At 71.5% G+C, this 15,465-nt stretch overlaps 2 protein-coding genes across 2 annotated transcripts in view; one reads left to right on the forward strand and one right to left on the reverse strand.

Moving 5' to 3' along the window:
- The window catches only part of OSBPL7 (oxysterol binding protein like 7), a 6,047-nt gene extending 5,163 nt beyond the window's left edge, over positions 1-884 (forward strand). The window contains exons 19-21 of the mRNA XM_083808985.1: positions 8-160; positions 250-372; positions 526-884. Coding sequence (XP_083665111.1) covers positions 8-160; positions 250-372; positions 526-634 — 385 coding nt within the window. The 3' untranslated portion in view covers positions 635-884. The remainder of the gene's footprint in view (positions 1-7; positions 161-249; positions 373-525) is intronic.
- A 660-nt stretch (positions 885-1,544) lies between these two features.
- On the reverse strand, positions 1,545-9,786 carry TBX21 (T-box transcription factor 21). The gene is made up of 6 exons (XM_083809455.1): positions 8,992-9,786; positions 3,387-3,541; positions 3,184-3,305; positions 2,934-3,092; positions 2,338-2,399; positions 1,545-2,245 (listed from the first exon to the last, which is right to left on the reverse strand). Exons 1-6 carry the CDS (start codon positions 9,498-9,500, stop codon positions 1,594-1,596), a joined length of 1,659 nt encoding a protein of 552 aa, XP_083665581.1. The 5' UTR covers positions 9,501-9,786; the 3' UTR covers positions 1,545-1,593.
- Between the last annotated feature and the right edge of the window lie 5,679 nt (positions 9,787-15,465).

A 15,465-nucleotide genomic window follows, 5' to 3' on the forward strand; every position in this document is an offset into this window, starting at 1 on the left:
CGGCAGGGCGCTTAGCGCACCTCTCCCCCCCAGACCCCATGCCCCACGACCACGAGAGGAACTACGGCTTCACCCAGTTCGCCCTGGAGCTGAACGAGCTCACGCCCGAGCTGCGGCGCGTCCTGCCCTCCACCGACACCCGCCTGCGCCCCGACCAGCGGTGAGCGGCACGCGGCCCGGGGCGGTTCTGGGGGGGTCTGGGGGGGCGGGTTGGGGGCCGTGTGGCTCCTCACAGCGCGGCCCCCGCAGGTACCTGGAGGAGGGCAACGTGCCGGCGGCCGAGACACAGAAGCGCCAGATCGAGCAGCTGCAGCGGGACCGGCGCCGGGTGATGGAGGAGAACAACATCACGCACCAGGCGCGCTTCTTCCGGTGGGCACGGGGGGGGCTGGGGGCCCTGGGAGCGGGCGTGGGGAATGGGGATGGCCCCGGGGGCACTCGGGGAATGGGGGGAACCCCACGGCCGAGGCACCGGGGGGGGTCCCCGAGGGCACCTCAGGCACGAACCCCCCCCCCCATCCGCAGGCGGCTGACGGACGCCAACGGCAAGGAGTCGTGGGTCACCAACAACACCTACTGGAAGCTGCGCCTCGACCCCGGCTTCGCCCACCTGGACAGCGCGGTGCTCTGGTAGCGGCCCCCACGGGGCTGAGCCCCCCCCCCCGGCAGCTGGGCTGGCCCCCCGAGCCCCCCTCCCGAGCCCCCCGCAGCGGGGTGCAGGCCCCCCCCCCAGCTGGCTGCGGGCAGGCAGTGCCCGGCCGCGGCCCCTCGCAGCCGCTGCGCCTGCGTTCAAGCAAAACTGTGATTCCAAATGGGGGGGGGGGAGCTGGGGGGGCACAGGTGGTGCCCGTCCCGCCACCCCCCCCCAGCCCAGTCCCAGGGCGGCCTCAAAGCTAGGGGGGGGGGGGGGGGGGGGGGGGGGTCCCGAGGTGCCCGCGGGCGGGCAGCCCCCTCCACCCCACCCCACTCCCCCCCGGTTGCACAGGGGGCCCTGCTCTAATAAAGTCTGCAAAGAGTCACCGTGTGCAGCGTGCTTCCTCACCCTCAGGATGCCCCCCCCAAAGACCAGGGTGTTTGGGTTGGTGCCCCCCCCCCCCCATGTCCCTTAGGACAGGTAGCACCCCCTCCCTGCCCCAGTTTCCCTCCCCGCGTCCCCCCGGAGGCAAGCGAGGAGGCGTCACCTGCAGCGTCCCCTTTATTGCGCGATGTGCTGCTGCCCCCGCCCCACGCGGGGCTCAATAAATATTTCAGCATCAACCACCCCCCCCCTGCCCCCCCCCCCCCCAAAAAAAAAACAAGAACAAAAAAAGGGCCCCGGCCACCCCCCCCTGCCCCCCCGCCCACCCCCGTGGCCCCACCTGGGTGGCACTGGGGGCTGATTGTCTGAATGCGGCCCCCCCCTCCCACTAAAGTCTTCCCAGCATTGGGTGTTAAATGGAGGGGGGGCAGGGGTGCCCTGCGCAGGGCTTGGCTCCAGCCCCCAAAGGGTTTTTGCTGCCGTGGCTCTGGGGTGCCCGACGTTTCTTGGGGGTGCCTGGTGTGTTGCGGGGGGGGGGGGGGGGGGGGGCGGGTCTGCGTCCTCCTCCCCCCGGCTCAGTTCCCGTAGAAGCCGTAGTAGCTGCCGTCGGCGCCCGGCTCCTTGTCGTAGAGGTCCCCGTTGCGGGCCGGGGGCGAGCTCTCGGCGCTGGAGGGGTACGGGGACACGCGGCGCCGCTTGCAGCCCGCCTCGTACAGCCCCGGCTCCGCGGCCTCGCCGGGCTTGGCAACGGGGGGCTCGGGGGTCCAGCCCTCCGCCTCCTTGCACTTCTCCTCCCGGGGCTCCCGGTACCAGCCCAGGGTCCCGGGGCTGCCCTTGGGCACGTACTGCCCGGGGCCCCAGGCCCCCGGCCCCCCGAAAGCCGCCGGCCCCTCGGGGTAGTAGGGCAGAGGCGGGTGGGTGGCAGGCGGCAGGGCGAAGGGCTTCACCCCGTAGGGCACCAGCTTGCCCCCGCCGTACCCCCCCTCGTAGCCGCCGAACTCCAGGGCCCCGGCGGGCGGCTGCTGGGGGGCAAAGTACCAGCGGGGGGGGTCCTTGGGGGGCAGGGGCAGCGGGGGCCCCCGCTCCCCGTTGTAGAAGCGCCCGGGGGGCAGCGGGTACTGCTCCTGCAGGAAGGGCTGGAAGCGGGGGCCCGGCAGCAGCTGGGGGCAGCCGGGGGCGTCCGGCGGAGACGGGGTCAGGCGGTCGCCCTCCGAGGCCGCGTACATCCTGGGGGGGGGGGGACACGGTGGGCGTGGGGGGGGGCACGCTCCTCCCAGGGCCGAGGGGGGGGGCCACGGGGAGGGCAGGGGGGTACTCACGAGTCAAAGTTGTCCCGGAAGCCTTTGGCGAAGGGGTTGTGGTCGATCTTCAGCTGGGTGATCTGGGGGGGGGGGTGGAGATGGGGGGGGGGCTGGGGCTGCTGCCAGCCCCCCCGGCAGGGCTGCGCCCCGTCCCTTTTCCAGCCCGCAGCCCCCCCGCAGTCCCAGGATGTCCACCCCAGGGCCCATGGGGGGGGGGGGGGGGCGGCTGTGCACGGGGTGGGGGAGGCTGATGGGGACCAGGGGTGATGGATGGGTGCTGGGGGGGCACTGAGGGTGCTGGGATGCAGAGGGGGCATGGGGGGGGGGGTGGATATGGGGATGCTGAGGGCCGCAGGGAGTGCCAGGGTGTTAGCAGAGGGAGGGGGTAGGGGCGGGGGGTGGCTTTGGGGTTTCTGTGATGCATTGGGATGATGCTGGGGGGCTGGGGGGGGGGCTGGGGGGGGTACCAGGGGCTGCTGTGATGCCGGGGTAATATTGGTGTGTGTCGGGGGGGGGGTCCCTGTGAGGCTGAGGGGTGCTGGGGATTCTGCAGTGCCTGGGGAAGAAGGGAATGGGGGGGGGGGGGGGGTTGGGGGGGGGGGTCTCGCACTCACGTCGGCGTTCTGGTAGGCTGTGACGGCGATGAACTGGGTCTCGGGGAAGGCGAAGGTGTGGGTGTGCGGGGAGGGGCACGGCACCTCGCCCTCGCCCTCCTTCACCTCCGTCACGTGCAGCCGGGGCTGGTACTTGTGCAGCGACTGCAGCACGATCATCTGGGGGCAGCGGCCGTCAGGGGAGGGGTGCATTTTTGGGGGGGGGAGGCAGGTGTGTGCAGGGAGGTGGTGGGGGGGGGGGGGGCCGTACCTGTCCGACGTTGTTGGCTGCGCCCTTGTTGTTGGTGAGCTTCAGCTTCCCGAAGGAGACCTCCTGGCGCATCCAGTGCGCGCCCGTGTTGGGCGAGTCAGGGTGCAGGTAGAGGCGGTTCCCTGGGGGGGGCACACGGGGGGGTTACCCCGCTCACAGCCCCGGGGGGGGGGGTCGGGGGGACAGGGACCGTGCCGCCGTACCTGGCATGTTGCCCTCGGCCTTGCCGCACTGCACCCACTTGCCGCCCTGGTAGCGCCAGTGGTGCTGGTCCACCAGCACCACGTCCACGCAGACGCTGTAGTGGGCCACGGGGTTGAGCCCTGAGAGGTTGAAGCTGAGGAACGGGAACATGCGCCTGGGGGGGGCACAACGGGAGCGTTACCCCCCCCACCACAGCCCCGCCGCACCCGGTGCGGGGCCGTGAGCCCCGCTCTGCCCACGGGGGTGGGGGGGCCGCTGTCAGCCCCCCCCCCGTGCCCGGTGGGTGCCCCGCGGCGCTGACTGACCCCGGCAGCTGGGGGCTGCTCTCCGGGGCCGATCCCCCCCCCCCGGCACCTTCCTCCCCCTCCCCGAGCACCTTCCGGTTCGGAAACCAACACCGCTGCTATTTCGGGCTGGGCGCCAGCGCCAAGGGCAGCGAGGGGACGGGACGGGACGGCTGGGGGGGACCCTGCGGCTGGGGGCTGCGTCTGCCCCCCCCCAGCACAGCCATGCCCCCACTGTCCCTGTGCACAAAGGGGGGGGGCCCAAACCCTCACCCCCAAGGTTCAGTCCCCCCTTTCCCCCCGCAGGCCCCGGCAGCCCCAGCTGCAGGTTTGGGGTCGCAGCAGGACCTCGAGCCCGGGCTGCGGACACTGCTTCGAGCTGCCCCCCCCCCCCAGCCAGAGCTTGGCTCCTCAAGGGGGGGGCATCTCAGCACCCACTGGACTTTCAGCCTTTAGAGGCCAGAGCTGGGGGCCAGCCCCAGCGTCAGCACCGCCGTCAGCCTGTGCCGCTGGCTGGGTGCCGGTGCCCAGCGGGCGAGGGCGGGGGGCACAGGTCTGGGGGGGAGGGGGGGGCTCGTCCCCTCTGCTCCAGCTTCCTCATGGTGCTGCCGTTTCCCATAAAGCAGGAACCGGGGCTCCTCGGAACGGGCCCCGCAAGCCGTGAGCTGCTGTGGCCAGCCGGGGTGCCCTGCTGCAGGCAGGGGGTGGGCACCGGGGGGCGGCTGCTGCTCCCCCCCCTTCAGCAGCCAGCCCTCACCTGGCTGCAGCCCCAGGCTTTGCTTTGCCTCCCCGCTGGCACAGGAAGGGGGGGGGTCCCTACCCCTGCCCCCCCAGCCCCAGGGTTCTCCCCCTGCCCTAAGGCAGAGCCTGATGGACTCGGGACGGCAACTGCAGGGTGGGGGGCTCCCTGCTGAACCCACGGCCCCGGCCCGCTCCTCTCCATCTGCTGGGGGTGGGCAGGCAGAAATATGAGGGGGGGCCAGGGCTGAGGCTGGGGCTGGTGAGCCCCCGAAGCTGCCGGTGGGCTCGGCGTCGCCCCGGCAGGAAGCGCCGCTCGGGCAGGGGCCGTGGTGCCGGGGCCGGCAGCGGGCGAGGAGCAATGGAAAGAGCGCGCAGAGCCCGGCCGGGTGCTGGTGACTCAAAATTGCCCTTGCGAGAGAGGGAGGAAAAGAAAAAGAAAAAGAAAGCAGCGCACTGCAAGGAGCTGCACACGTGCTCGGCCCTGCGCTGCCTGGGGCCGAGGCAGGCGGCAGCCCCCGGCACTGCGGCTCTGGGGGGGCTGCTCGGGGGGCTGACACCCGGCCCCCGGCGCACACCGAGCCCAAGCGGGGTGGCCCCGGGCTCATCCCTGCCCGGCCTCGGCTGGGGTTCGGTCCCAAGTGAGCAAGAAGCTGCTGCTTCGAGGCACCGGGGCTCCCGCCCCCGATAAAATCCCAACCACATCAAAGGGCGGCAGCGAGGGCTGCGCTGGCCCCGAGGCACCGGCTGCACCGGGTCCCGGGCGGCCCCGCGGGAAATGCCCCCCCCGGCACCGGGTCCTGGTGAGCACGGGAGGCAGCTCAGCCCCGGTGCAGGCAGCCGCGCTGGGTGCCGCACCAACCCCCGGTGCTGCAAAGAGCAGGGAGGAAGAAAAGAGCATTTTTCTGGGGTTTTGCACTTTGTTTGCTACACCACAACCGTCTCCCTGAGAGTTGTGCTGATGGGGGAGCAAAGAGAGATTATTTCAAATGCTGCCGTGGTGCAAACCACAGGGCTTGGCCGGGGCACTGGAGGGCGGTGGCAAGACCCGAAACCACGCAAGCCTCGCATTTATTTTTAAAATCCACCGGCGTTTTAGCTCCTGGGGCTGCTTCTCAGGCAGGACTCGGCTCCCCTGGGTTTGGCCCCTGTGGTTTGGGAGGTGCCACGTGGGGGTGCGGGACCCCCACCGGCCCAGCCCCGTGCTCACCCCAAAGCTGGCGCCAGCCTCCCCCGTCTGCCCCTTTGCAGCTTCGCCCCTGCAGCTCTGGAGGGGGCTCCCGGCTGCCAGGCTGCCCCCAGGTGCCCCTGAAAGAACCCCGCGACTCAGGTGTCCCCCCCGCCACCAGGGCCCAGTGCGGCTGGGGGGGTCAGGCCATGGGGGCAGGGGGTATACACGCACATCCAGGGGCCAGGGCTGCAAGGACGCGGGGCTGCAGGTTGCGAGAGAACTGGGCACACGGGGACGCGGGGAGCAGGGACGTGAGGATGAACCTGGCTGGGGAGGCGAGCGGGCGGCCCGAAGGGAGCCTTGCTCAGGCAGCCCCCGCAGCCCGCGCACCGGGGGGGGGGCTGCCAGCTTCCTGAGCCGCCTCTCGTCTCCCCATGGCAACCCGGCGCGCCCCAGACGAAGCGGCCGCAAGAACCGCGGCCGCGTGGGAGATCGGCGCAGCCCCTGCAGCACCTGCCCCAGCCCCCACCCCACGGCTGCACCGCACGGCACGGCACGGCACAACACGGCACGGCAAGGCACGGCGAGCTGGCCTCGTCCTCCCTGTGCAGCCACTGGGAACACCGTCCCCATCCCCATCCAGCCGCCAGCGAGCAGCCCAGGGTCCCCCCCAAAAGGCAAAGCCGGCCCCGCGTTGCCCCAGTGCGAGGCCATCTCCTGCGTGTCCCAAACCGGAGCCAACCCCTGCATCCGCCCGAGGCAAAACCATCCCCAAGCACAACTCCAGTCCCTGCAGAGGGCAACCGGAAAGTGTCCTGAGTCCTGCCAAAAAGTACCACCAATCCACGTGTCCCCAAATGCAAAGCAACCCCTGCACCCCCCTGAAGGCAACGCCGACCCTCGTGTCCCCAAAGGCAAAGATGTCCCCAAAGGCACAGCCAGCCCCCGTCCTCCAAAGGCACAGCCAGCCCCAGCTTCGCAGCAAAAAACGGTGGCAGGAATTCCCCAGACCCTTTGCCCCATGGCCCATGTGGCAATGGTGAGTCCTTGGGGTTTTCCGCAGAAATCCTGCCCTGGCCGAGCCCCGGGCACTGCAGAGGAGGGCAGGGACCCACCAGAGAGCCCGGGGGGGGCATTTTTCCACCGGGGAGAAGAGGGCACAGGACAGCGTGGGCAGGCGGGGGACGTGGAACGGAGCTGGGGCAGGAGAGGGCAGGAAGGCACTGGTGGGGTAAATCCCCCCGCTTGGACCCGCGGTGAGGTGGGGGTCACCCAGCACTGCCCCCTCCCAACTGGCCTCAGCTCCTCTCCGTGGGGACGGCGGCCAGGAGGGAGCCGCGGGGCTGCGCAGACCAGTGTGGGGGGGTCCTCACCCCAGCAGAACGCGCCCCTCTTCCTGCCCGGCTCTGCCAGAGGCACCAGCAAGGCCACCCGCACCTGCACCCGAGGCCCCCAAGCCCCCTCCCTGAGACAGGAGCCCCCCAGGGAGGGCAGAGAGCCCCAGCCCCCGTGCACCTTTCCCTTCGTGCCCCCGCTTTGGGGTTTTTCCTGTGTTTCAGCAGTGCTGCAGCCAGGCCCTGCACAGAGATTTTTGCAAAAGCAGCTCAGGGTCTGGGGAAGCGGATGTTTTGTGGCTCTGGGTTTGACATCTCCCCGGGGCTGGGTTTGTCGTGAGCCCCCCCAGCACCGACCACGCATCCCCCAGACCCCAGCTTCTCTGCAGAGCTCTCAGAGGGGACGGAGCTAGAGAAAGAGCCCCCAAAGCGCCCGGTTTCAGGCAGGAGCTGGTGGCAGAGTCAGGATGAGCAGCGGGGCAGAGGACGGGGTCTCTGCGGGCACCAAGCTCCCAGCACCCAGGCCCGGGGCAGCGGGGACGGGCACTGCCTCCTCTCCTGCCCCTGATGGGGGAGCATGAGGAGAGATCCGGGCAAAGCTCAGCAGGGCCCCCCAGGACCTGGACGACGGCGGGCAGGAAACAACCCCAAGGCGCTGACACCCCCGGCCCATGGGGGACACATCACCCGTCCCTGACGGTGACAGTTTGCTGCTGCACAGCCCCGAGCCCGGCAGGGGGGCCGGGGGGAGCAGGCCCGGGAAGGACCGTGGCAAACCAAGCGGCCCTAACGCGTTTAGACTTCCAACACATTAAGCAGGTTGGTTTCAGCATCAAAGTGACACCGTCTGTCTCGGCCGAGGGAAGGGAGAGGGGGAGGCAGCAGAAGGGGTGCTGCCAGCGGCCGCTGGCCCCGACGCTCACCCAGGAAAAGGGGCTGAGAGCGGAGCGAGCCCTGGGAGGGGGACAGTGGTGGCGGGGGGGGTGGCTACAGCAGGGGGAGCTGGGGGCTCTGCCAGCCGCAGGCAGTGAGCTGAGCCCTGGCCACGGGGACACGCAGCAGGTGCTGCTGGCCCCCCCCTGCCTGGACCAGCAGGGCCAAGCCCCGCCACGCACACCAGACCCTGCCTGCCCCCCCCCCCCACTCGTGTTCATGCTCCCTTCTCATTTCAGCACAAAACTCCAGCCTGGGGCCAAAGGGCAAGCTCTGGGGGGTGGCTCCATGGCCCTCACTGCACCCAGTCCCCCTGAGCAGGAGCGCTGGCAGGGGCAGGGGGGTCTCAGCCCCCCAGCACGCTCCCCAGTCCTGCCCCAGCCTCCAGCCCCTTCCCAGCTCAGGCTGCGGCCCCACTACGAGCACTGCGGGCGGTGGGGGGACAGCAGGTGCCCAGCTGTGGTGTCACCAGCAGCTGTTTTTGTGCCCAGGACCTCGCCAAAATGCCCAGGACAGCAGGTCAGGTGGGGGATTTCTGTGCCGCGGGGGGCTCGGGGCTGTCACCCACCCCCCGTGCCCGTGGTCTCCCCGCTTGTTGCGGCGCTGAGCCCTGGATCCGGCCCCTGGGCTGAGGCCGGATGAAGGCTGCTCCCTGGGGCGATCGCCCCGCGCCCCCCGGCACAACCAGCGCCTGCGTCCCCGTACCCAGCCTGGGCACGGGAGGTCCTGAGGCCCCGTTCCACCCTCACGGACACACGGACACCCCCACGGGACCCCAAAGACGTCCCGCAGAGCCTGCGCCGGCAGTGGGCTCTGACCCCTTTCTCTTTGCAACCAGCCTCCGCTCGCCCAAAAAGTCACACCGGGGGGGGGAGGAGGAGGGGCTGCTTCACCCCCCAGATTTTCTTCCCTTTGCACACACAGAAAGACCCCCCCAGAGACTCGGGGACCCCCCCTCAGTCGCACAGCCCCGACACATCCGCCCCAGCCTCCTGGGGAGGGCAGGGGAGGCAGCGCAGCCTCAGCCCCCACCCGCCCCGTCCCGTCCCGTCCCGGAGCCGCCGCCCCGGCGGCCCCAGCCCCGGCCCCCCGCGGTCCCGCCGCGCCCCCGGAGCCCCCCGGAGCCCCCCGGCCCGGCGCTCACCTGCCCTGCTTGGTGATGATCATCTCGGTCTGGTGCTTGTGGAACTTGGCCCACAGCGGGAAGTTGTTGAGCATCACCTGCACCTTGCCGGCCGCCCGGTACCCGGGCAGGGCGCAGAGCGGCCCGGCGCGGGGGCACAGCGGGGGGGTTCCCCCGGGGCCGTAGGCGCCCTCCGCGCCCCCGTACAGCTCCGCGCCCGCGTAGCCCTCGCCCGCCGCCGCCGGGTAACCGGTCCCCGCGGCCGGGGCGGCGGCGGGCGGCGGCGCCCGGTAGGGCGGGCACGGCCCGAGGAAGCGGCCGCCGCCGCCGCCGAAGCCGCCGGGCACGGGGGGCGCGCCGTAGGGCAGCGGCGGGACGGGCGGCTCCGGGGCCCCGGGCTCGCCGTAGTAGGCGGCGGCGGCGGCGGCGGCGTCCCGGGCGCCCGGCGGCTCCTTGGCGAAGCTGGCGGCGCCGCTGAGCATGGGGAGGGCGGCGCGGGGGGCTCCGGCGGCCGGCTCCAGAGCGCCCATGGACGGGCGGCGGGGAGCCCGGCCCCGCTCCGCCGCTCGCCGGCCCCGCCGCCCCCGGCGCCCCCGAGCCTCAGCGGCGCCCCCCGCGCTGCGCGCCCGCCGCCCGCTCCATGCCCCGGGGAAAGCCGCGGGGGCCGAGGAGGAAGGAAAAGCCCCGGACTCGCGGAAAGCCCCACAAGTGCCGCCGGGACGGGGGGTGCCGGGGGGGCGGGGGGGGGGGGGGCCGCCCTGCCCCGCTGCTGCCGGTGCCGCTGCCGGCGCCGCCGCCCTCACCGCACCTGCCCCATCCCCGCCGCCCGCGCCTCTTATCCAAAGAAGCGGCTCCGCACCGGGAGCCCCGCCCGGGGCCGCCCCGTCCAGCCCCCACCGGGGCGGGGAACCGGCACGGGGCGGGGCCGCGCGGCACCGGGACACGCGGGGGGCGCGGGGCGGGCCGGGGCCGGGGACCGGGGACCGGGGACCGGGGACCGGGGACCGGGGACCGGGGACCGGGGACCGGGAGGGGCTGGTAGCCAGGGATGGGGACCGGGGACGGGGCACGGAGGACCCGGCACCGGGGGCCGGCCCAAGCCCTGACCCCTTCCTGCCCGCGCCCCTCGGTAACCGTTAACTCGCCGCCTGCCCGCGGCGCTGGCCCCGTGCCCCCGGCCGCCCCCGCCGCACGCTGCGTGTTTGGGGCCCCCCCGCGCCCCCCGGGGTCACGGCTCGGAGCTGCCCCAAGGCAGAGCCGCGGGGCCCGGGGCGCCCTGGCCCCCTCGTGAGCAGGGGGCACGGCTTTTGGGGCTCACCGGGAGAAAACCGGCTTTATTTTGGATCACCGGGAGGAAAATGGCTTTATTTGGGCTCACCGGGAGAAAACCAGCACGGGCCGAGCCTGGCTCATGCTGGGGATGGAGCAACCTGAAGCTCAGAGCGGGGCTGGGGGGTGCCTGGGGGGGCAGCTGGGGCCCGTCCTGCTCCTGGCCCCGCTCCCCTTGTGCGGGTCTGGGTGGTCCGAGCCCCCTGGGGCCACCTGGGTGACAAACGCTGCCTACCCCGTGCCCCTGCCCGCTCCCGGCCCCTTTCCCTGCCCGTCCCGGGGCCAGGCCTTGACCTGGAAGTCCCTGTGTCCCCGGAGCTGTCCCCAAGGCATCCTGCCCCGTGGGGGGGCAGGGGCTGCTTCCCTTGGGTGCTCCCTGCCTCATGGGAGATGGGGGCCGCCCTGCTCACGCCGCTCCCAAACCGCACCCAAGGATGAGCGACACCACCACCGTCCTGTTCGTCCCCTGCCTGGGGTCCGGGCTCAGACCCCGGGCTCAGGGATGTGCCTGGGGTCCCCTCCCCGGAGTGGGGGCACACGTGGGAAGGGGGCAGCAGCACGGAGAGGGACACACGTGGGTCCCTGCCCCTAAATCCCCTGGCCCCGCACATCGGGTGCTGGTGCTGCTGCAGGGCTGGACGGGGACGGGGACAGGGACGGGGATGGGGATGGGGATGGGGACGGGGACAGGGACGGGGACGGGGACGGGGACGGGGACGGGGACGGGGATGGGGATGGGGACAGGGATGGGGATGGGGACGGGGATGGGGATGGCTCTGCTTCCCCCAGGAGGAAATGGGGAGCTAAGGATGTGTGGGGTGGGGGCCGCAGCTGAGACGGGGGGCTGGCAGTTGCGGGGGGGGGATGGCATTGCTCCGGGTGCAGCCTCCCCGTGCCCAGCCCTGGCCTGGTGCACACACACGCGCACACACACACACACACACCCCTCACACGTGTGCACCCCTCCCTGGCACAACCGCTGCCCGCTGTGCGCGATGCAGGGGCTGCACCCAGGGCAGAGCACAGCAGCTGCCCCCCCCCTCCACCCCCCCCCAGCTGCCGGGGCGCAGCTGCCCCCTCCCCGAAGCTGCGAGCAGGAATCACCCCGCCGAGTTCCTGCGTGAGAACAAGAAAGAAAACAAGGAAATTTCCAGAAAATATTTATAGGAAGAAAAATAAAGGCTGGAGGGCGTGCATCAAGGGGGGAGCGCCTCATTAACGGGGGGGGGGCAGAAAGTGCTGCAGCACATGTGCTCCCTGACGTCACGACGTGCTAATTCATTCCCTTGTACCATCGCCGGCGAGGATAAATTCACAGGCACCCCCTGCCGCGGGATCAGCGCGGCGGTGCTGGGCTCCGCACTGTGCCATTGCCCCCCCAGCACAGGTCCCGACGGGGCCACCACGGGGCGAGGGACCCCGACCTTGGAGCTGTGGCTCGGTCCCCAGGATGTCCCGTCCTTGATTCCCCGCAGTAAGGTGACACCGGGGACGCTGCCCTCCCTGGGAGGCACAGCGGGACTCCAGCTCAGCACCGGTGTCCCCCCACCGTGGGGCCAGGAAGGGAGAGCCAGGAGCCCCCCCGCTGTCACCCCAGGCAGCCCCCCACAGCCAGGGACAGGAGACCTGGGACCCTGGGAGGAAATTCCCTGCTTCAGCCCCTGTGCCTCAGTTTCCCCCTGCAGATGGTTGAGGCAGTTCAGCACTTTGCACATCTGAGCGGGGTGGCAGGGGGCTGAAACCCCTGAAAATGGAGACACCCCCCCCCCCCCCCCCAACAGGACACAACCCCACCAAAACCAGCCCCAGAGAGGGGCCAAGTGCCCTGGGAGCCAAGCCTGTGCTTGGGACCAGCCCCAGCCCCAGCATCGCCCCCAGCCACGGCCTCCTCCTGCAGTGGCAGGATTAAACCTGCACATCTCTGGGGTCTCCAGCAGAAAACGGGGGCCTTTGGTGGACGCCCCCTGCCCCACGTCCCCTCTGTGACACATCTCCACGGATGTCACCGCAGCTGCACCCAGGACCAAACCCTGGCAGGGGCTTTCTTCGGTGACCCCGGTGAGCACAGGGCAGGGCTCCTGCCCCCAGTCCTGCTGTCCCCAGTCCTGCTGTCCCCAGGTCCTGCTGTCCCCAGTCCTGCTGTCCCCAGGTCCTGCGGTCCCCAGGTCCTGCTGTCCCCAGTCCTGCTGTCCCCACGCTGCCACCCAGGCCACCCCTGGCAGATGCTGCTCCGGGGGTGCAGAGCGGATTCTCTTTTCCGGCAGGAATTTGCTGGCTGGGGACCGAGGGGAAACCTGGGGGTTATTTTCTTAGTAAATGGCATTGTTCCTGTTTTCATTATTAAAACGAGCGCAAATGCACCAGGCACCCGCGGGGGCTAAATTTGGTCTCAGGGAAAAACAAAAATACTCCCCCCACCCCAGAGGAATTTGCATCTCGCTGCTGCTCGAAGGCAGCGTGCTGCTGAGGAGCTCGTGGGGGCATGAACGCAAACCGCAGCGCGGCGAGGCCGGGACGGCCACCTGCGGGGCATGGGACCCCAGCGCCCGGCCTGGGGGGGCCGTGGCCGCGCTGCGGGACACGCGGTGGTGCCTGCAGGGCTGCCCCCCCCCCCTCCCCCCCCTCCCTCCCCACTGCACCACCAGCTCGGGGGGCAGTGTGGCTGGGGAGGGGTCCGGCTCAGCACTGGGCAGGGGTCGGGGCAGACCCAGGCTGGAGCCGGGTGCCACGGAGCAGAGCGTCGATGCTGGAACCCCCCCCCCCCAGAGCCCCCCAACGCCGGTCCCCTCTGATGCCTGCCCTGGCCCTGGCTCCTGCTCTGGGGCTGGCACGGCCTCGTGCAGCCCGGAGCGGCCGTCCCATGGTTTGGGGCACCCCCCGTGTGCCCCCCCCCCCCACCAGCAGGCGTCCCATGTGTCACAGTGGGCGGGGGAAACCAAGTCACGGGCAGTGATTTGTCCCCCCCCCCCCCCAGGGACCGTGCGTGGCTGGGGGCTGGGGACTGGCTGGGGGTCTCAGCCCTGCCGTGGCAAACCCTGGCCCCCGCTCACCTGCCCCCGACCCTGGCCCTGCCCCCCCCCCCGCCCCAACCCGCAGCGCCGTCAGCAGCCACCTCTGCGCCCCAAACCCCGTGGGGGGGGGTTGGGGGGAGCAGCAGCACCGCAGGGCTTCCCCGGAGCACCCTGGGAAGCAGCTCCCCATCTGGCGGGGGAATCCTGGCTGGGGCTGAGAGGATGCTCAGCACCCATGGGAGCTGGGGACAGATGCTGGGTGACAAGTCAGTGGCTGCTCGGGGGGGGGCAGTGGGGGGGGACACAAGCAGTCGGCTCCTTAATCTCAGGGAAGGAAGCAGGCTCTGGTTACCGAGCTGCCCTCGGTGTAAAAGGAGAGGAACAGGAAGAAAAGTCATTAACATAGCTCGGTGCCATCCAAAACCCTCCTGGTGCTCGCCCGCGCCGTTAACCCCTGCGCAGCCCCCGCCGCGACACCCGGCCCTGGAGCCGCGGGACCCCGCGGTGGCAGCGGCGCTGCCCCCCTCCCGTGGGCCGGATCCTGCTCACCAGCACCCAGCGCCTTCCCCGTGACCCCTGGGAGCCCAAACCGTGGTTCAGCTCCAGGCCCTCTTCCTCCCCCTCACCGCTCGCCCTGGCCATGGGACTCGTCCCCAGCCTGCACAGGGCAGCTCCCCCCGCGTCCCTGCAGGTGCCAGCACCCCCCATGCACGGGGCAGGATGAGCACAGGGGGCTGAGGGTGTGCAAGGGGACGGGGTGCGTGTGCAAGCATGAGAGAGGCTGATGTGTGTGTGCATGGGTGTGCAAGGGGCTGGGGTGTGCATGGGGCCGGTGTGAGCGTGGCTGTGTGCAGGATCGCCGCTGTCTGCGTGTGCTAGGGCGAGCGTGCGCCAGCTCTGCCCTCCCACCCCCCCCCCGCAGTGCCGGGCGCCCGCCGGTGCCGCGGGGCTGGGGGAGTCCGTTTCAGCCCCCACCCGCCTCCCCCTGACCCCTCGCCCGATTCCTGTAGCACCCGATTTGCTTCAGCGGGAGCCAGATCTTCCCTGAAAAGCCGCGGTTCCCTCCGGAGCGCTCGGGGGCCGCAGCCCCTGTCTGGCCGGCTTAGCGTGACGGCGGCGCGGGGGGCTCGGGGCGCAGCCCCCGGCCCCTCGTCTTCGCCGGGGCGTGATGAGCGCTGACCGTGCGGGGCGGGGGGGCCACGTGCTGCGGCGTCTGACAGCGCGGGGCTGGGGTGCAGCCGGGGGCCGGCGGCCACGCACACTTGCCTCCGTGGCACCGCGGGACCGGGCGGCACAGAGCCCCAGTCAGGGACCCGGCCACGGGACAGGGGTGAAGGGGCCCTGCAGGCCCGGTGGCACAGCTGGCGTGGGGGCACGGGGGTCCTGGCCCCTCCGGGACGGGGCTGCGGCTGCTGCAGCCCAGAAGTGAGAGCAGTGGTGAACCCTGCCCTGCTCCTGCTGGTCCCATCCTGCCCTGCAGGGTCCTGTCCTACTCTGCTGGGTCCCAACCTGCCCCACCGGTCCCATTCTGCCCCACCAGTCCCATCCTGCCCCACCGGCCCCATCCTGCACCACCAGTCCCATCCTGCCCCACCGGTCCCATTCTGCCCCACCAGTCCCATTCTGCCCCACCGGACCCATCCTGCCCCACCGGCCCCATCCTGCACCACTGGCCCCATCCTGCCCCACCGGTCCCATCCTGCCCCACCGGTCCCATCCTGCCCCACCGGTCCCATTCTGCCCCACTGGCCCCATCCTGCACCACTGGCCCCATCCTGCACCACTGGCCCCATTCTGCCCCACCAGTCCCATCCTGCCCCACCGGTCCCATCCTGCACCACTGGCCCCATCCTGCACCACCGGTCCCATCCTGCCCCAGCGGTCCCATTTTGCCCCATTGGCCTCATCCTGCCCCACCAGTCCCATACATCCCCACTGGTCCTACTCCATCCCAGGGGGTCCCAGCCTGCCCCGCAGGGCCCAGCTCCGGAGGGCCCGATCCTGCCGCGGGGGGCAGCAGCCGGAGGCAGGGTGGCGGCGGGGGGGGCTCGCCGCATGCCTAACGGAGGAGCCAGGGGTTAAAAATAACCGGCAGAGCCGTGCCAAGCGGAAGTGGAGGTGTCAGCGCCGGCTGCTCGGGGACGGGGACCGCACT

Source organism: Anser anser, assembly GCF_964211835.1.
Source record: "Anser anser genome assembly, chromosome: 23".
Taxonomy (NCBI): Eukaryota; Metazoa; Chordata; class Aves; order Anseriformes; family Anatidae; genus Anser; species Anser anser.

What these genes read in the sequence shown, in the direction of transcription:
- TBX21 (XM_083809455.1), bottom strand. Translation starts at nt 9,500, where the DNA reads ATGGGCGCTCTGGAGCCGGCCGCCGGAGCCCCCCGCGCCGCCCTCCCC. An exon ending in ATCATCACCAAGCAGGGCAG is followed by an intron (nt 3,542 to 8,991) that starts GTGAGCGCCGGG and finishes TGCCCCCCCCAG; the next exon opens with GCGCATGTTCCCGTTCCTCA. An exon ending in GGCCGAGGGCAACATGCCAG is followed by an intron (nt 3,306 to 3,386) that starts GTACGGCGGCAC and finishes TGCCCCCCCCAG; the next exon opens with GGAACCGCCTCTACCTGCAC.